This window comes from Oncorhynchus keta, chromosome 21, assembly GCF_023373465.1.
Source record: "Oncorhynchus keta strain PuntledgeMale-10-30-2019 chromosome 21, Oket_V2, whole genome shotgun sequence".
In the NCBI taxonomy this organism is placed as follows: domain Eukaryota; kingdom Metazoa; phylum Chordata; class Actinopteri; order Salmoniformes; family Salmonidae; genus Oncorhynchus; species Oncorhynchus keta.
The window spans coordinates 33,391,109-33,412,419 of record NC_068441.1 but is presented as its reverse complement, the minus strand read 5'-3'; the positions used below and the strand labels follow the sequence as shown (position 1 = coordinate 33,412,419).

Sequence of the window (21,311 nt, the reverse complement as noted above, 5' to 3'; positions counted from 1 at the left end):
GGTGTTGGAGTCGTGTTTGGCCACGCAGTCTTGAGTGAACAGGGCCCCAGTGTTGAGGATCAGCGTGGCAGATGTGTTGTTGCCTACTCTTACCGCCTGGGGGCGGCCCACCAGGAAGTCCAGGATCCAGTTGCAGTGGGAGGTGTTTAGTCCCAGAGTCCTTAGCTTAGTGATGAGCTTAGTGAGCACTATGGTGTTGAACGCTGAGCTGTAGTCAATGAACAGAATTCTCACATAGGTGTACTCAGAGACCCACACACACTCAGAGACCCACATACTGTAAACAAAGTGTAGATTATTCCCACATATTTAAATAGAAAATAGACATATTGTGTCTTTTATTTACTGTGCATAATCACCCATAGTTCAAGTATTTGATTTGAAATCAGGTTGGAGGATCTGTGTTTATTTACAGTTATTGGGAACATCACTCTAAGAGATTTTCGCTGGCGTCCTGTTTTACATGGAGATTTCCTGCCTAAAAACCTCCTTCTGGCATTTGTTTGGCAACATCAAGGCTTAACAGAAAGGAGAGGAAGAGGAGGAGGAGGACGATCAGATAAGTGTCCTGCTCTGACAACTAATCCATCGATGGGCTGCTGTAACCCGCTGTAACCACAGGGAGAGAGAGTTCCATCCTTGGATACATCCTCCCGTGTTTAGAGGCTGCTGTAGCCCGCTGTAACCACAGGGAGAGAGAGTTCCATCCTTGGATACATCCTCCCGTGTTTAGAGGCTGCTGTAGCCCGCTGTAACCACAGGGAGAGAGAGTTCCCTCCTTGGATACATCCTCCCGTGTTTAGAGGCTGCTGTAGCCCGCTGTAACCACAGGGAGAGAGAGTTCCATCCTTGGATACATCCTCCCGTGTTTAAAGGCTGCTGTAGCCTGCTGTAACCACAGGGAGAGAGAGTTCCATCCTTGGATACATCCTCCCGTGTTTAGAGGCTGCTGTAGCCCGCTGTAACCACAGGGAGAGAGAGTTCCATCCTTGGATACATCCTCCCGTGTTTAGAGGCTGCTGTAGCCTGCTGTAACCACAGGGAGAGAGAGTTCCATCCTTGGATACATCCTCCCGTGTTTAGAGGCTGCTGTAGCCCGCTGTAACCACAGGGAGAGAGAGTTCCATCCTTGGATACATCCTCCTGTGTTTAGAGGCTGCTGTAGCCCGCTGTAACCACAGGGAGAGAGAGTTCCATCCTTGGATACATCCTCCTGTGTTTAGAGGCTGCTGTAGCCTGCTGTAACCACAGGGAGAGAGAGTTCCATCCTTGGATACATCCTCCCGTGTTTAGAGGCTGCTGTAGCCCGCTGTAACCACAGGGAGAGAGAGTTCCATCCTTGGATACATCCTCCCGTGTTTAGAGGCTGCTGTAGCCCGCTGTAACCACAGGGAGAGAGAGTTCCATCCTCGGATACATCCTCCCGTGTTTAGAGGCTGCTGTAGCCCGCTGTAACCACAGGGAGAGAGAGTTCCCTCCTTGGATACATCCTCCGGTGTTTAGAGGCTGCTGTAGCCCGCTGTAACCACAGGGAGAGAGAGTTCCATCCTTGGATACATCCTCCCGTGTTTAGAGGCTGCTGTAGCCCGCTGTAACCACAGGGAGAGAGAGTTCCATCCTCGGATACATCCTCCCGTGTTTAGAGGCTGCTGTAGCCCGCTGTAACCACAGGGAGAGAGAGTTCCCTCCTTGGATACATCCTCCGGTGTTTAGAGGCTGCTGTAGCCCGCTGTAACCACAGGGAGAGAGAGTTCCCTCCTTGGATACATCCTCCGGTGTTTAGAGGCTGCTGTAGCCCGCTGTAACCACAGGGAGAGAGAGTTCCCTCCTTGGATTCATCCTCCTGTGTTTAGAGGCTGCTGTAGACCGCTGTAACCACAGGGAGAGAGAGTTCCCTCCTTGGATACATCCTCCCGTGTTTAGAGGCTGCTGTAGCCCGCTGTAACCACAGGGAGAGAGAGTTCCCTCCTTGGATTCATCCTCCCGTGTTTAGAGGCTGCTGTAGCCCGCTGTAACCACAGGGAGAGAGAGTTCCCTCCTTGGATTCATCCTCCCGTGTTTAGAGGCTGCTGTAGCCCGCTGTAACCACAGGGAGAGAGAGTTCCCTCCTTGGATACATCCTCCGGTGTTTAGAGGCTGCTGTAGCCCGCTGTAACCACAGGGAGAGAGAGAGTTCCCTCCTTGGATTCATCCTCCCTGTGTTTAGAGGCTGCTGTAGCCCGCTTTAACCACAGGGAGAGAGAGTTCCCTCCTTGGATACATCCTCCCGTGTTTAGAGGCTGCTGTAGCCCGCTGTAACCACAGGGAGAGAGAGTTCCATCCTTGGATACATCCTCCCGTGTTTAGAGGCTGCTGTAGCCCGCTGTAACCACAGGGAGAGAGAGTTCCCTCCTTGGATACATCCTCCAGTGTTTAGAGGCTGCTGTAGCCTGCTGTAACCACAGGGAGAGAGAGTTCCCTCCTTGGATACATCCTCCAGTGTTTAGAGGCTGCTGTAGCCCGCTGTAACCACAGGGAGAGAGAGTTCCATCCTTGGATACATCCTCCCGTGTTTAGAGGCTGCTGTAGCCCGCTGTAACCACAGGGAGAGAGAGTTCCCTCCTTGGATACATCCTCCAGTGTTTAGAGGCTGCTGTAGCCCGCTGTAACCACAGGGAGAGAGAGTTCCATCCTTGGATACATCCTCCCGTGTTTAGAGGCTGCTGTAGCCCGCTGTAACCACAGGGAGAGAGAGTTCCCTCCTTGGATACATCCTCCCGTGTTTAGAGGCTGCTGTAGCCCGCTGTAACCACAGGGAGAGAGAGTTCCCTCCTTGGATACATCCTCCCGTGTTTAGAGGCTGCTGTAGCCCGCTGTAACCACAGGGAGAGAGAGTTCCCTCCTTGGATGCTGCTGTTACAATCCGGGGTCGTAAAGTGGGAGCTGGAGAAAACCTGTGGTGGCAGCAACACCTTGAGCTTGAGGTTAAGATATAAACCAAGCCATGTGGGTATGAGGGAGATCCTAGTAACAGTCATATATGTCACTATGGAAGGATGAAGAGGATGCTATACTCTGGACTATTGGGAGTGGGACGTGACAGCAGACGTGTAGAGCATGGGTTGTTTCAGTAGTCAGACAGCGCAACCCCTTTCTGTTACTGACATCGTGGGTTGTTTCAGTAGTCAGACAGCGCAGCCCCTTTCTGTTACTGACATCGTGGGTTGTTTCAGTAGTCAGACAGCACAGCCCCTTTCTGTTACTGACATCGTGGGTTGTTTCAGTAGTCAGACAGCGCAACCCCTTTCTGTTACTGACATCGTGGGTTGTTTCAGTAGTCAGACAGCGCAACCCCTTTCTGTTACTGACATCATGGGTTGTTTCAGTAGTCAGACAGCACAGCCCCTTTCTGTTACTGACATCATGGGTTGTTTCAGTAGTCAGACAGCACAGCCCCTTTCTGTTACTGACATCGTGGGTTGTTTCAGTAGTCAGACTGCACAACCCCTTTCTGTTACTGACATCGTGGGTTGTTTCAGTAGTCAGACAGCACAGCCCCTTTCTGTTACTGACATCGTGGGTTGTTTCAGTAGTCAGACAGCACAACCCCTTTCTGTTCCCGACATCGTGGGTTGTTTCAGCAGTAAGAGAGCCCAGTGCCGTATGGTGGTGCTCCCTCAGACCTGCTAATGAATGGATGGCTGAGGCAAACAAGCTGGAAGAAAGCCCATCACCGCCACCCAGCTAGAAGATGACAGTATGGTGCGTCCCAAATGACACCCTATCACCTATGTAGTGTACTACTTGACCAGAGCACTATGGGAATAGGGTAACATTTGGGACATAGCTTAAGTACCCAGCCAGAGGACCAGGAGCCTCCCTTGGACCATCAGAACAACACAACCCAGCATGCTTTTTAGTTCACTAAACCTAGCAATAACACTTGCCTGCTAGCCCCATTCTACCCCCTTCCAGCCATGGCAGATCATTCAGTATAGATAGTCAGTGTAATGAATGGGATAAAGACCCAGGCAAGCACGGAGGAGCTCCAGTTGAGTGAGATGAATCAGCATGTGACCATATGCTCTCAGTTTATTCCCTTCTTCCATTAACACGTTTTCTCTCCGTCTGTCTCTGAGTGGACCCACATAAAGAGAACTACGTTAGTAGGACATTGTTAACCCAGCTGTATGTGTTGGTACACACAAAGTGTGCATGCACACATACACAGCGGCATGGCTCCATATGCAATACAACTTCATGAATCCCTGAGGGGCAATTCGTTCAGGCCGGTGTGTGTGTGTGTGTGTGTGTTTAGGCAGATGCAGTAGGGGATTAGGGAAACATGGTAAAGCACATCCGGATACGGGCTGGTTGAGACACGACATTACTCATGTTTGTATCAACACCAGCTAACTCCGCTTTCAGACCATACACATCATAGCTAGGCATGTCTATCTGTGTAACCCTAGCATTAAACATTAATGGTACAAGCAAGCATGCATTTGATGCTGCTGCTGTGTATGTAAATTATGTGCGTGCGTGTGTGTGTGTGTGTGTGTGTGTGAGCGAGAGAGACAGAGTGTTGACAAATTGAGGTTTAGATGCAATGAATTTTTCTGTCTCTTCTTTGCAGCGCTACACAGGGAGTGAAGCAGGGTGTGGGAACTCGCTGTACTTCCTTCCTCTTGATGGAAGACTGGGCTCACAGCTTGTGGTCAGACTCTAATTTGGGATTAAAAATAAACGCCAAGGTAAAGTATCTCCAAAAACTTAAACAAATGGATGGAAGACCAGATGAGAGGCGCGGAATTTCGATGTACAGTCTGGGAGATGTGTAATGTCTGAAAATAGACCGTCTGGGAGATGTGTAATGTCTGAAAATAGACCGTCTGGGAGATGTGTAATGTCTGAATATAGACCGTCTGGGAGATGTGTAATGTCTGAAAATAGACCGTCTGGGAGATGTGTGATGTCTGAAAATAGACCGTCTGGGAGATGTGTGATGTCTGAAAATAGACAGTGAAGGAGATGTTTGATGTCTGAAAATAGACCGTCTGGGAGATGTGTAATGTCTGAAAATAGACCGTCTGGGAGATGTGTGATGTCTGAAAATAGACCGTCTGGGAGATGTGTGATGTCTGAAAATAGACCGTCTGGGAGATGTGTGATGTCTGAAAATAGACCGTCTGGGAGATGTGTAATGTCTGAAAATAGACCGTCTGGGAGATGTGTGATGTCTGAAAATAGACAGTCTGGGAGATGTGTGATGTCTGAAAATAGACCGTCTGGGAGATGTGTAATGTCTGAAAATAGACCGTCTGGGAGATGTGCAATGTCTGAAAATAGACCGTCTGGGAGATGTGTAATGTCTGAAAATAGACCGTCTGGGAGATGTGTAATGTCTGAAAATAGACCGTCTGGGAGATGTGTAATGTCTGAAAATAGACCGTCTGGGAGATGTGTAATGTCTGAAAATAGACCGTCTGGGAGATGTGTGATGTCTGAAAATAGACCGTCTGGGAGATGTGTGATGTCTGAAAATAGACCGTCTGGGAGATGTGTAATGTCTGAAAATAGACCGTCTGGGAGATGTGTAATGTCTGAAAATAGACCGTCTGGGAGATGTGTGATGTCTGAAAATAGACAGTCTGGGAGATGTGTGATGTCTGAAAATAGACCGTCTGGGAGATGTGTAATGTCTGAAAATAGACCGTCTGGGAGATGTGTAATGTCTGAAAATAGACCGTCTGGGAGATGTGTGATGTCTGAAAATAGACCGTCTGGGAGATGTGTAATGTCTGAAAATAGACCGTCTGGGAGATGTGTAATGTCTGAAAATAGACCGTCTGGGAGATGTGTGATGTCTGAAAATAGACCGTCTGGGAGATGTATAATGTCTGAAAATAGACCGTCTGGGAGATGTGTAATGTCTGAAAATAGACCGTCTGGGAGATGTGTAATGTCTGAAAATAGACCGTCTGGGAGATGTGTGATGTCTGAAAATAGACCGTCTGGGAGATGTGTGATGTCTGAAAATAGACCGTCTGGGAGATGTGTGATGTCTGAAAATAGACAGTCTGGGAGATGTGTAATGTCTGAAAATAGACCGTCTGGGAGATGTGTAATGTCTGAAAATAGACCGTCTGGGAGATGTGTGATGTCTGAAAATAGACCGTCTGGGAGATGTGTAATGTCTGAAAATAGACCGTCTGGGAGATGTGTGATGTCTGAAAATAGACAGTCTGGGAGATGTGTAATGTCTGAAAATAGACCGTCTGGGAGATGTGTAATGTCTGAAAATAGACCGTCTGGGAGATGTGTGATGTCTGAAAATAGACCGTCTGGGAGATGTGTGATGTCTGAAAATAGACCGTCTGGGAGATGTGTAATGTCTGAAAATAGACCGTCTGGGAGATGTGTAATGTCTGAAAATAGACCGTCTGGGAGATGTGTAATGTCTGAAAATAGACCGTCTGGGAGATGTGTGATGTCTGAAAATAGACCGTCTGGGAGATGTGTAATGTCTGAAAATAGACCGTCTGGGAGATGTGTAATGTCTGAAAATAGACCGTCTGGGAGATGTGTGATGTCTGAAAATAGACCGTCTGGGAGATGTGTAATGTCTGAAAATAGACCGTCTGGGAGATGTGTGATGTCTGAAAATAGACCGTCTGGGAGATGTGTAATGTCTGAAAATAGACCGTCTGGGAGATGTGTAATGTCTGAAAATAGACCGTCTGGGAGATGTGTGATGTCTGAAAATAGACCGTCTGGGAGATGTGTGATGTCTGAAAATAGACCGTCTGGGAGATGTGTAATGTCTGAAAATAGACAGTGAAGGAGATGTGTGATGTCTGAAAATAGACCGTCTGGGAGATGTGTAATGTCTGAAAATAGACAGTGAAGGAGATGTGTGATGAACAAAACATTAACCTCACAAACAACATAAACAACAACAACTTGGGAAATCATTTCTCTTTCTCCTTTTTTATTTGTATTTTTTGTGGACATTCATTGAGTGCTCTTGTGTGTGACCTCTATAGCCAGCAGCATACCACCCTGCATCCCACTGCTGGCTTGCTTTTGAAGCTAAGCAGGGTGAGTCATGGCTGGAAGGGAGACCAGATGCTGATGGAAGTGGTGTTGAAGGGCTAAGGAGATCCCAATGCCCCTAAAGCAGTGAAGTGGACATTGCCCTGCAAAAGGTGCTGTCTTTCAGATGGGGAGCTAAAAGGTGTCCTGACCCTCTGTGGTAATTAAAATCCCATGGAACTAGGGCCTCCTGAGTGGCACAGTGGTCTAAGGCAGTGCTAGCTGTGCCACTAGAGATTCTAGGTTCAAGTCCAGGCTCTGTCGTGATCGGGAGACCCATGGGGCGAAGCATAATTGGCCCAGTGTCGTCTGGGTTAAGGGAGGGTTTGGTCGGCAGGGATGTCCTTGTCCCATCATGCACTAGCGACCCCTGTGGCGGGCTGGGTGTAGTGAATGCTGACACTGTCACCAGGTGTACAGCGTTTCCTCTGACACATTGGTGTGGCTGGCTTCTGGGTTAAGTGGGCATTGTGTCAAGAAGCAGTGTGGGTTGTGTTTCGGAGGATGCACGGCTCTCGAACTTCCGTACGGGAGACACAGTGATGAGACGACTGTAAATACCAATTGGATACCATGAAAAAGGGGTTATTTAAAAAAAATCCCATGGCATTTATCATAAGAGTAGGGGTATAAAATCACTCCTCACCTCTCGACCTGATAGCTGGTGAGTGTTCTGGCACAAAAATGGTGGATGAGGTGAGTTTCCACATTACTATGTAAAGCGCTTTAAGTACCTCAGTTGGTAGAAAAGCGCAATATAAATCCAATAATTAGTATGAATTATAGTGATAAAAGTGATAAAGCCAAGACCCTCTTTAACAATCATTAGTGTATCTGTGTTTCTGTGGGAAGACTGGGGCCCTGCTGACTCTGCAGTTAACTGAGAAGTGCTACAGAACTAAGATGTTGAACAGCAGCACAGTGAGAACACAGAGAGAGTAGTAGTGTGAGTGTCCGTGGTATACTCACCGTGGTGTACCACCCGTTTCAGTCCCTGGATGATGGGCTCTACAGATGGATTGTCTCTCCTCCCCACCTGAAGACAACAAACAAGAGACAGGATATTTTGCAGGACATCCCAGAACAGCAGTTACAGTACCCACACTCAGTTCAGAACATGCTTCACATTTATTACCAACATTCCCAATGTGCTATTTACACTTAGAGGGGATAAAGTGTTTGAGATATGGGGGCCGCTCCTCCTCCTCATCTTCCTTCCCATTCCTAATTCAGGTCAGTCCAATGAGAGTAATAGTCTGTAACTAAGTGCTGAATGTGGATAATAATATGAACCCCTTAGTGACCATTCATACACCCTCAGGGAGCCCAAATGCAGCTCGATTAGAAATGGTAAACTGGTGTGTCTGTGTGTGTGTATATGTGTGTCAGGTGTGTGTCCTGCTCTTTAAAATGTAATTCAGCGGGATACATGTGTGTTGGCGCTGATGCTAATTACTGATGGGCTGTCAGAAAAACAGTGGTAGCATTTAGGTCTTCAATCACACAAGGTCCGTTGTTGTCTAGCCACAGACCGAGAAACACCTGTGTCCCCACTCCAACCTTTTCATTTAATTGTACCTTTATTTTACTAGGCAAGTCAGTTAAGAACAAATTCTAATTTACAATGACAGCCTAGGAACAGTGGGTTAACTGCCTGTTCAGGGGCAGAACGACAGATTTGTACCTTGTCAGCTCGTGGATTTGAACTTGCAACCTTTCGGTTACTAGTCCAACTCTCTAACTACTAGGCTACCCTGCCTGCCTCTCTGTCAGAGAGGAACTGTGCCGGCCACTTTGTTTGTGTGGCTCTGAGTGTTAGGATAGACCACATCAGTATAATAGAAATAGAACCAGCCATTTTACTGTGGCGTTGCCATGGCTAAATCCTTGCCGACACGCCCCAAAAAATATGGAACATGAAAAAAATATTCTGCTGAGGCACACTTTGAAGATGCTAGAACAGTCCATATTTACTTTTCATCTGCAACCAGAACGAGTACTAAATAGAAGAATCAGAAAACCACTTACTTTAATAGTTTATCTACCCTAAATATACAAACGTATGTGAACATCCCTTCAAATTAGTGGATTCGGCTATTTCTGACAAGTGTATAAAATGGAGCACACAGCCATGCAATCTCCATAGACAAACATTAGCAGTAGAATGGCTCGTACTGAAGAGCTTAGTGACTTACGTGGCACCGTCATAGGATTTCACCTTTCCAACATATCAGTTTGTCAAATTTCTGCCCAGCTGGAGCTGCGCCAGTCAACTGTAAGTGCTGTTACTGTGAAGTGGAAAGATCTAGGAGCAACAGCGGCTCAGCCGCGAAGTGGTAGGCCACACAAGCTCACAGAACGGGACCGCCGAGTGCTGAAGCGTGCAGCGTGTAAAATTAGTCTGTCCTCGGTTGCAACATTCACCATTGAGTTCTAAACTGCCTCTGGAAGATACGTCAGCACAATAACTGTTCGTCGAGGGCTTCATGAAATGGGTTCCCATGGCTGAGCAGCCGCACACAAGCCTACAATTACCATGCGCAATGCCAAGTGTCAGCTGGAGTGGTGTAAAGCTTGTCGCCATTGGACTTCTCTGGAGTGCTGAATCACGCTTCACCGTCTGGCAGTCCGATGGATGAATCTGGGTTTGGCGGAAGCCAGGAGAATGCTACCTGTCCCAATGCATAGCACCAACTGTAAAGTTTGGTAGAGGAGGAATAATGGTCTGGGGCTGTTTTTCACACTTGTTTGTTCTAGTGAAGGGAAGTCTTAACGCTACAGCATACAATGACATTCTAGACGATTCTGTGCTAACGTCTTTGTGGCAACAGTTTGGGGAAGGCCCTTTCCTGTGCCCTAGGGAGGGAAACATGCATTCTGACAAGCAGTCAATGCACAACACTGCTTGAAATTGCGAAAACAGCAGTTTTAATGGTCCTTGTTGAAAAAAGGGGGGTCCCAGAGCAGCAGCATTATTAAGCACCTAAAAGGCACTGCATGGTCAATCCGACATCTGCATTTTCCATGCTGCATTAATGGTGAGACGTCCTCTGCAGAAGTCAGGGCATTCATACTTCTGTTGAGCAGAGCTGGTGTGAAGGAAGTTGTCAAGGAAGTGAGTTTGTGTTTATACAGGAACTCCCGCCCCTACCTACCGTCAAGAAATCATGTCATGTATATGGCATTGTTACAAATGTTTTTTATTTAAGTTTTTTCACCTTTATTTTACTAGGCAAATCAGTTAAGAACAAATTCTTATTTTCAAGTTTGGGAGGCGCACGGCGATGAATTTGGCCTCTGAATGCCTCCGGAGGCAACGCACCACATTTTTAGATGAAGCATAAATTCATGCATTGTCTTTTACTCAGCAATTTGCTGTGAGTGCATAGGGGAGAGTGGGACTAAATGTAACACAGGTCAACTGTAGGGTAACTTAGGGTAAAACGCTACCCTACCTCAAAATCATTTGGCAACCAGGGAAGGTGTTGGGGGGGATGGTGACATTAAGTGGTTTCTGTGAGAAGTACAGGCAGAGGGCATGTTACTCCGGGTGGCAGGTTATCCTAACATGTAGGCATACATTATATTCACTGTGCATATGCAATTTTTTTGGGACAACATTCATCAATAGAATGCTAACCATTTGGGATCTGTAATGATTAGTCCAATAGGCTAAATGCAGATAGACAACCTCATGCTTCAGCCTATTTATTTCTAGCCACTATTCTGCATCAGTTGGGCTACAGGTGATAATGCTTATTCTTAATAGCATACCTGATAATATGGACTGTGCATAGGCTATATGCATGGTCCAATATGTTAAAATAATTGTACCAACATGTTATTATTGATCATTGTGGGTGTATGTTGGAGAGTGATGATGCTGGGTTAGTGCACAGATACAAACCAACAGGGAAACAAAGTGGAGTCCTCATCCTTCTGTGCTCAGTAGAAGGTTAATTTCATTGCAGAAATAAAATATTTATTTGTTTTTTTATTTAGAATAAAATATAGCTACTTGTCCAATAGCTTTTTGTAACAACCCACATACTAATACAGACAGGCAGGCAGACGGACAAATACTTTTCTTTTAGGTAAAGGGGGGATTTTTAAGAGATAGCGGCAGAGGAAGCCCTTGTTCTCTGACTCTGTCTGTGCTTCTCTTTCACCGTAATGACTCCCTGAAGACACCTGTCTGTCTGTCTGTGCTTCTCTTCCACCGTAATGACTCCCTGATGACACCTGTCTGTCTGTGCTTCTCTTTCACCGTAATGACTCCCTGAAGACACCTGTCTGTCTGTCTGTCTGTCTGTCTGTGCTTCTCTTTCACCGTAATGACTCCCTGAAGACACCTGTCTTTCTGTCTGTGCTTCTCTTCCACCGTAATGACTCCCTGAAGACACCTGTCTGTCTGTGCTTCTCTTTCACCGTAATGACTCCCTGATGACACCTGTCTGTCTGTCTGTGCTTCTCTTTCACCGTAATGACTCCCTGAAGACACCTGTCTTTCTGTCTGTGCTTCTCTTCCACCGTAATGACTCCCTGATGACACCTGTCTGTCTGTGCTTCTCTTTCACCGTAATGACTCGCTGAAGACACCGGTCTGTTTGTCTGTGCTTCTCTTCCACCGCAATGACTCCCTGATGACACCTGTCTGTCTGTCTGTCTGTCTGTCTGTCTGTGATTCTCTTTCACCGTAATGACTCCATGAAGACACATGTCTGTCTGTGCTTCTCTTTCACTGCAATGACTCCCTGATGACACCTGTCTATCTGTCGGTCTGTCTGTCTGTGCTTCTCTTTCACCGTAATGACTCCCTGAAGACGTCTGTCTGTCGGTCTGTCTGTCTGTGCTTCTCTTTCACCGTAATGACTCCCTGAAGACGTCTGTCTGTCTGTCTGTCTGTCTGTCTGTCTGTCTGTCTGTCTGTCTGTGCTTCTCTTTCACCGTAATGACTCCCTGAAGACGCCTATCTGTCTGTCTGTCTGTCTGTCTGTCTGTCTGTGTCTGTGCTTCTCTTTCACCGTAATGACTCCCTGAAGACACCTGTCTGTCTGTCTGTGCTTCTCTTCCACCGTAATGACTTCCTGAAGACACCTGTCTGTCTGTCTGTGCTTCTCTTTCACCGTAATGACTCCCTGAAGACACATGTCTGTCTGTCTGTCTGTCTGTCTGTCTGTGCTTCTCTTTCACCGTAATGACTCCCTGAAGACACCTGTCTGTCTGTCTGTCTGTCTGTCTGTGCTTCTCTTTCACCGTAGACTCCTGTCACCTGTCTGTCTGTCTGTCTGTCTGTCTGTCTGTCTGTCTGTCTGTGCTTCTCTTTCAACATAATGACTCCCTGAAGACGCCTATCTGTCTGTGCTTCTCTTTCACCATAATGACTCCCTGAAGACACCTGTCTGTCTGTCTGTCTGTGCTTCTCTTTCACCGTAATGACTCCCTGAAGACACCTGTCTGTCTGTCTATGCTTCTCTTTCACTGTAATGTTCCCTGAAGACACCTGTATGTCTGTCTGTGCTTCTCTTTCACCGTAATGACTCCCTGAAGACACCTGTCTGTCTGTGCTTCTCTTTCACCGTAATGAATCCCTGAAGACACCTGTCTGTCTGTCTTTCTGTGCTTCTCTTTCACCGTAATGACTCCCTGAAGACATTGTCTGTATGTGCTTCTCTTTCACCGCAATGACTCCCTGAAGACACCTGTCTGTATGTCTGTCTGTGCTTCTCTTTCACCGTAATGACTCCCTGAAGACACCTGTCTGTCTGTGCTTCTCTTTCACCGTAATGAATCCCTGAAGACACCTGTCTGTCTGTCTTTCTGTGCTTCTCTTTCACCGTAATGACTCCCTGAAGACATTGTCTGTATGTGCTTCTCTTTCACCGCAATGACTCCCTGAAGACACCTGTCTGTCTGTCTGTCTGTGCTTCTCTTTCACCGTAATGACTCCCTGAAGACACCTGTCTGTCTGTGCCTCTCTTTCACTGTAATGACTCCCTGAAGACACCTGTCTGTCTGGCTGTGCTTCTATTTCACCGTAATTACTCCCTGTAGACACCTGTCTGTCTGTCTGTGCTTCTCTTTCACCATAATTACTCCCTGAAGACACCTGTCTGTCTGTGCTTCTCTTTCACCGTAATGACTCCCTGAAGACACCTGTCTGTCTGTCTGTGCTTCTCTTTCACCGTAAGACTCCCTGAAGACACCTGTCTGTCTGTGCTTCTCTTTCACCGTAATGACTCCCTGAAGACACCTGTCTGTCTGTCTGTGCTTCTCTTTCACCGCAATGACTCCCTGAAGACACCTGTCTGTCTATCTGTCTGTCTGTGCTTCTCTTTCACCGTAATGACTCCCTGAAGACACCTGTCTATCTGTCTGTGCTTCTATTTCACCGTAATGACTCCCTGAAGACACCTGTCTGTCTGTGCTTCTCTTTCACCATAATGACTCCCTGAAGGCACCTGTCTGTCTGTCTATGCTTCTCTTTCACTGTAATGTTCCCTGAAGACACCTGTCTGTCTGTCTGTGCTTCTCTTTCACCGTAATGACTCCCTGAAGACACCTGTCTGTCTGTCTGTCCGTGCTTCTCTTTCACCGTAATGACTCCCTGAAGACACCTGTCTGTCTGTGCTTCTCTTTCACCGTAATGAATCCCTGAAGACACCTGTCTGTCTGTCTGTCTGTGCTTCTCTTTCACCGTAATGACTCCCTGAAGACACCTGTCTGTCTGTGCTTCTCTTTCACCGTAATGACTCCCTGAAGACACATGTCTGTCTGTCTGTCTGTCTGTCTGTCTGTCTGTGCTTCTCTTTCACCGTAATGACTCCCTGAAGACACCTGTCTATCTGTCTGTGCTTCTATTTCACCGTAATGACTCCCTGAAGACACCTGTCTGTCTGTGCTTCTCTTTCACCATAATGACTCCCTGAAGGCACCTGTCTGTCTGTCTATGCTTCTCTTTCACTGTAATGTTCCCTGAAGACACCTGTCTGTCTGTCTGTGCTTCTCTTTCACCGTAATGACTCCCTGAAGACACCTGTCTGTCTGTCTGTCCGTGCTTCTCTTTCACCGTAATGACTCCCTGAAGACACCTGTCTGTCTGTGCTTCTCTTTCAACGTAATGAATCCCTGAAGACACCTGTCTGTCTGTCTGTCTGTGCTTCTCTTTCACCGTAATGACTCCCTGAAGACACCTGTCTGTCTGTCTGTGCTTCTCTTTCACCGTAATGACTCCCTGAAGACACCTGTCTGTCTGTGCTTCTCTTTCACCGTAATGACTCCCTGAAGACGTCTGTCTGTCGGTCTGTCTGTCTGTGCTTCTCTTTCACCGTAATGACTCCCTGAAGATGTCTGTCTGTCTGTCTGTCTGTCTGTGCTTCTCTTTCACCGTAATGACTCCCTGAAGACGCCTATCTGTCTGTCTGTCTGTCTGTCTGTCTGTCTGTCTGTCTGTCTGTGTCTGTGCTTCTCTTTCACCGTAATGACTCCCTGAAGACACCTGTCTGTCTGTCTGTGCTTCTCTTCCACCGTAATGACTTCCTGAAGACACCTGTCTGTCTGTCTGTGCTTCTCTTTCACCGTAATGACTCCCTGAAGACACATGTCTGTCTGTCTGTCTGTCTGTCTGTCTGTCTGTCTGTCTGTGCTTCTCTTTCACCGTAATGACTCCCTGAAGACACCTGTCTGTCTGTCTGTCTGTCTGTGCTTCTCTTTCACCGTAATGACTCCCTGAAGACGCCTATCTGTCTGTCTGTCTGTCTGTCTGTCTCGTGTCTGTGCTTCTCTTTCACCGTAATGACTCCCTGAAGACACCTGTCTGTCTGTCTGTGCTTCTCTTCCACCGTAATGACTTCCTGAAGACACCTGTCTGTCTGTCTGTGCTTCTCTTTCACCTGTCTGTCTGTCTGTGCTTCTCTTTCACCGTAATGACTCCCTGAAGACACATGTCTGTCTGTCTGTCTGTCTGTCTGTCTGTCTGTCTGTCTGTGCTTCTCTTTCACCGTAATGACTCCCTGAAGACACCTGTCTGTCTGTGCTTCTCTTTCACCGTAATGACTCCCTGAAGACACCTGTCTGTCTGTCTGTCTGTCTGTCTGTCTGTCTGTCTGTCTGTCTGTGCTTCTCTTTCAACATAATGACTCCCTGAAGACGCCTATCTGTCTGTGCTTCTCTTTCACCATAATGACTCCCTGAAGACACCTGTCTGTCTGTCTGTCTGTCTGTCTGTGCTTCTCTTTCACCGTAATGACTCCCTGAAGACACCTGTCTGTCTGTCTATGCTTCTCTTTCACTGTAATGTTCCCTGAAGACACCTGTATGTCTGTCTGTGCTTCTCTTTCACCGTAATGACTCCCTGAAGACACCTGTCTGTCTGTGCTTCTCTTTCACCGTAATGAATCCCTGAAGACACCTGTCTGTCTGTCTGTCTGTGCTTCTCTTTCACCGTAATGACTCCCTGAAGACACCTGTCTGTCTGTCTTTCTGTGCTTCTCTTTCACCGTAATGACTCCCTGAAGACATTGTCTGTATGTGCTTCTCTTTCACCGCAATGACTCCCTGAAGACACCTGTCTGTCTGTCTGTCTGTGCTTCTCTTTCACCGTAATGACTCCCTGAAGACACCTGTCTGTCTGTGCTTCTCTTTCACTGTAATGACTCCCTGAAGACACCTGTCTGTCTGTCTGTGCTTCTATTTCACCGTAATTACTCCTGTAGACACCTGTCTGTCTGTGCTTCTCTTTCACCATAATTACTCCCTGAAGACACCTGTCTGTCTGTGCTTCTCTTTCACCGTAATGACTCCCTGAAGACACCTGTCTGTCTGTCTGTGCTTCTCTTTCACCGTAAGACTCCTGAAGACACCTGTCTGTCTGTGCTTCTCTTTCACCGTAATGACTCCCTGAAGACACCTGTCTGTCTGTCTGTGCTTCTCTTTCACCGCAATGACTCCCTGAAGACACCTGTCTGTCTATCTGTCTGTCTGTGCTTCTCTTTCACCGTAATGACTCCCTGAAGACACCTGTCTATCTGTCTGTGCTTCTATTTCACCGTAATGACTCCCTGAAGACACCTGTCTGTCTGTGCTTCTCTTTCACCGTAATGACTCCCTGAAGACACCTGTCTATCTGTCTGTGCTTCTCTTTCACCGTAATGACTCCCTGAAGACACCTGTCTGTCTGTCTATGCTTCTCTTTCACTGTAATGTTCCCTGAAGACACCTGTCTGTCTGTCTGTGCTTCTCTTTCACCGTAATGACTCCCTGAAGACACCTGTCTGTCTGTCTGTCCGTGCTTCTCTTTCACCGTAATGACTCCCTGAAGACACCTGTCTGTCTGTGCTTCTCTTTCACCGTAATGAATCCCTGAATACACCTGTCACCTGTCTGTCTGTCTGTCTGTCTGTCTGTGCTTCTCTTTCAACATAATGACTCCTGAAGACACCTGCTTCTCTTTCACCGTAATGACTCCCTGAAGACACCTGTCTGTCTGTCTGTGCTTCTCTTTCACCGTAATGACTCCCTGAAGACACATGTCTGTCTGTCTGTCTGTCTGTCTGTCTGTCTATCTGTCTGTCTGTGCTTCTCTTTCACCGTAATGACTCACTGAAGACACCTGTCTATCTGTCTGTGCTTCTATTTCACCGTAATGACTCCCTGAAGACACCTGTCTGTCTGTGCTTCTCTTTCACCATAATGACTCCCTGAAGGCACCTGTCTGTCTGTCTATGCTTCTCTTTCACTGTAATGTTCCCTGAAGACACCTGTCTGTCTGTCTGTGCTTCTCTTTCACCGTAATGACTCCCTGAAGACACCTGTCTGTCTGTCTGTCTGTCTGTCTGTCTGTCTGTCTGTCTATCTGTCTGTCTGTGCTTCTCTTTCACCGTAATGACTCCCTGAAGACACCTGTCTATCTGTCTGTGCTTCTATTTCACCGTAATGACTCCCTGATGACACCTGTCTGTCTGTGCTTCTCTTTCACCGTAATGACTCCCTGAAGACACCTGTCTGTCTGTCTGTCTGTCTGTGCTTCTCTTTCACCGTAATGACTCCCTGAAGACACCTGTCTTTCTGTCTGTGCTTCTCTTCCACCGTAATGACTCCCTGAAGACACCTGTCTGTCTGTGCTTCTCTTTCACCGTAATGACTCCCTGATGACACCTGTCTGTCTGTGCTTCTCTTTCACCGTAATGACTCCCTGAAGACACCTGTCTTTCTGTCTGTGCTTCTCTTCCACCGTAATGACTCCCTGATGACACCTGTCTGTCTGTGCTTCTCTTTCACCGTAATGACTCGCTGAAGACACCGGTCTGTTTGTCTGTGCTTCTCTTCCACCGCAATGACTCCCTGATGACACCTGTCTGTCTGTCTGTCTGTCTGTCTGTCTGTCTGTCTGTGATTCTCTTTCACCGTAATGACTCCATGAAGACACCTGTCTGTCTGTCTGTCTGTGCTTCTCTTTCACCGTAATGACTCCCTGAAGACACCTGTCTGTCTGTCTGTGCTTCTCTTTCACCGTAATGACTCCCTGAAGACACCTGTCTGTCTGTGCTTCTCTTTCACCGTAATGACTCCCTGAAGACACATGTCTGTCTGTCTGTCTGTCTGTCTGTCTGTCTGTCTGTGCTTCTCTTTCACCGTAATGACTCCCTGAAGACGTCTGTCTGTCGGTCTGTCTGTCTGTGCTTCTCTTTCACCGTAATGACTCCCTGAAGACGTCTGTCTGTCTGTCTGTCTGTGCTTCTCTTTCACCGTAATGACTCCCTGAAGACGCCTATCTGTCTGTCTGTCTGTCTGTCTGTCTGTCTGTCTGTCTGTGTCTGTGCTTCTCTTTCACCGTAATGACTCCCTGAAGACACCTGTCTGTCTGTCTGTGCTTCTCTTCCACCGTAATGACTTCCTGAAGACACCTGTCTGTCTGTCTGTGCTTCTCTTTCACCGTAATGACTCCCTGAAGACACATGTCTGTCTGTCTGTCTGTCTGTCTGTCTGTCTGTCTGTCTGTCTGTCTGTCTGTCTGTCTGTGCTTCTCTTTCACCGTAATGACTCCCTGAAGACACCTGTCTGTCTGTCTGTCTGTCTGTGCTTCTCTTTCACCGTAATGACTCCCTGAAGACACCTGTCTGTCTGTCTGTCTGTCTGTCTGTCTGTCTGTCTGTCTGTCTGTCTGTCTGTGCTTCTCTTTCAACATAATGACTCCCTGAAGACGCCTATCTGTCTGTGCTTCTCTTTCACCATAATGACTCCCTGAAGACACCTGTCTGTCTGTCTGTCTGTCTGTGCTTCTCTTTCACCGTAATGACTCCCTGAAGACACCTGTCTGTCTGTCTATGCTTCTCTTTCACTGTAATGTTCCCTGAAGACACCTGTATGTCTGTCTGTGCTTCTCTTTCACCGTAATGACTCCCTGAAGACACCTGTCTGTCTGTGCTTCTCTTTCACCGTAATGAATCCCTGAAGACAAGACACCTGTCTGTCTGTCTGTCTGTGCTTCTCTTTCACCGTAATGACTCCCTGAAGACACCTGTCTGTCTGTCTTTCTGTGCTTCTCTTTCACCGTAATGACTCCCTGAAGACATTGTCTGTATGTGCTTCTCTTTCACCGCAATGACTCCCTGAAGACACCTGTCTGTCTGTCTGTCTGTGCTTCTCTTTCACCGTAATGACTCCCTGAAGACACCTGTCTGTCTGTGCTTCTCTTTCACTGTAATGACTCCCTGAAGACACCTGTCTGTCTGTCTGTGCTTCTATTTCACCGTAATTACTCCCTGTAGACACCTGTCTGTCTGTGCTTCTCTTTCACCATAATTACTCCCTGAAGACACCTGTCTGTCTGTGCTTCTCTTTCACCGTAATGACTCCCTGAAGACACCTGTCTGTCTGTCTGTGCTTCTCTTTCACCGTAAGACTCCCTGAAGACACCTGTCTGTCTGTGCTTCTCTTTCACCGTAATGACTCCCTGAAGACACCTGTCTGTCTGTCTGTGCTTCTCTTTCACCGCAATGACTCCCTGAAGACACCTGTCTGTCTATCTGTCTGTCTGTGCTTCTCTTTCACCGTAATGACTCCCTGAAGACACCTGTCTATCTGTCTGTGCTTCTATTTCACCGTAATGACTCCCTGAAGACACCTGTCTGTCTGTGCTTCTCTTTCACCATAATGACTCCTGAAGGCACCTGTCTGTCTGTCTATGCTTCTCTTTCACTGTAATGTTCCCTGAAGACACCTGTCTGTCTGTCTGTGCTTCTCTTTCACCGTAATGACTCCCTGAAGACACCTGTCTGTCTGTCTGTCCGTGCTTCTCTTTCACCGTAATGACTCCCTGAAGACACCTGTCTGTCTGTGCTTCTCTTTCACCGTAATGAATCCCTGAAGACACCTGTCTGTCTGTCTGTCTGTGCTTCTCTTTCACCGTAATGACTCCCTGAAGACACCTGTCTATCTGTCTGTGCTTCTCTTTCACCGTAATGACTCCCTGAAGACACATGTCTGTCTGTCTGTCTGTCTGTCTGTCTGTCTATCTGTCTGTCTGTGCTTCTCTTTCACCGTAATGACTCCTGAAGACACCTGTCTATCTGTCTGTGCTTCTATTTCACCGTAATGACTCCCTGAAGACACCTGTCTGTCTGTGCTTCTCTTTCACCATAATGACTCCCTGAAGGCACCTGTCTGTCTGTCTATGCTTCTCTTTCACTGTAATGTTCCCTGAAGACACCTGTCTGTCTGTCTGTGCTTCTCTTTCACCGTAATGACTCCCTGAAGACACCTGTCTGTCTGTCTGTCCGTGCTTCTCTTTCACCGTAATGACTCCCTGAAGACACCTGTCTGTCTGTGCTTCTCTTTCACCGTAATGAATCCCTGAAGACACCTGTCTGTCTGTCTGTCTGTGCTTCTCTTTCACCGTAATGACTCCCTGAAGACACCTGTCTGTCTGTCTGTGCTTCTCTTTCACCGTAATGACTCCCTGAAGACACCTGTCTGTCTGTGCTTCTCTTTCACCGTAATGACTCCCTGAAGACACATGTCTGTCTGTCTGTCTGTCTGTCTGTCTGTCTGTCTGTCTGTGCTTCTCTTTCACCGTAATGACTCCCTGAAGACACCTGTCTGTCTGTCTGTGCTTCTCTTTCAGGGATATGGGAAGTTGGAAGTAGAGCGAGGACAAGGAAGAAAGATTGCATGTGCCTCAGGAGAGCAAGCAGCTTTCGATCAGTGTATCCATTACTGTTGTTCATACTTCCCAATGAGCACTATATTCCTACCCTCTACCCTCCTGTTTCATTGTGTTTGGGAACAACTGAAACCAAAATATCTCCTCGAACAACACAGCCCAAAGCCAGTCTTACCTCAAAGAACACAGCCAGCGCAGCAATCATGCGTTTCTCCTTGATGGCCGCACTGAGACTGTCAAAGTCATCAGAATTGTACAGGTAGATCTGCATCTGTGAGGAGAGCGAGAGAAAGAGATAGAGAAAGAGAGAGACAGAGAGGGGGAGAGAAAGAGAGAGAGAGGGAGAGAAAGAGCAAGAGCGAGAGCGAGAGAGAGAGCGAGAGAGAACAGACAGAACATTAGAGGTTGCTCTTAAGTGGTTCTAGCACGTCAAAATAAATCAGTTATTTGGACAGAATGCAGTGAACACTGGCAGGTACACAAAACATATTTCCTTTCAGTAGGTTGCTATGCAAATAAAGAGTGCAACTTTCAATGATTATAAAATCATTTGTAAAACAAATACTAGTTTCTCTTTCCCCCCTATTCTCCGTCATTCTGTCTACCTCACACACACCCACTGTTATGACACATCCCAGTGCTGTACTGTAATACTGTATGCTGCTGTACTTACAGAAGCATAATCACACACCCCAGTGCTGTACTGTAATACTGTATGCTGCTGTACTTACAGAAGCATAATCACACACCCCAGTGCTGTACTGTAATACTGTATGCTGCTGTACTTACCACACACCCCAGTGCTGTACTGTAATACTGTATGCTGCTGTACTTACAGAAGCATAATCACACACCCCAGTGCTGTACTGTAATACTGTATGCTGCTGTACTTACCACACACCCCAGTGATGTACTGTAATACTGTATGCTGCTGTACTTACAGAAGCATAATCACACACCCCAGTGCTGTACTGTAATACTGTATGCTGCTGTACTTACCACACACCCCAGTGCTGTACTGTAATACTGTATGCTGCTGTACTTACAGAAGCATAATCACACACCCCAGTGCTGT

General features: G+C 47.2%; 1 protein-coding gene across 4 annotated transcripts in view; it reads right to left on the bottom strand.

Annotated features, from left to right (window-relative positions):
- The window catches only part of LOC118376044 (receptor-type tyrosine-protein phosphatase gamma-like), a 305,336-nt gene that overhangs the window by 96,504 nt on the left and 187,521 nt on the right, over positions 1–21,311 (bottom strand). For all 4 annotated transcript variants that reach the window (XM_052473725.1, XM_052473726.1, XM_052473724.1 and 1 more), the window contains 2 exons: positions 20,412–20,507; positions 8,044–8,110 (listed from right to left, as the gene is read on the bottom strand). In XM_052473725.1, the coding sequence (XP_052329685.1) occupies positions 8,044–8,110; positions 20,412–20,507 (163 nt within the window). The remainder of the gene's footprint in view (positions 1–8,043; positions 8,111–20,411; positions 20,508–21,311) is intronic.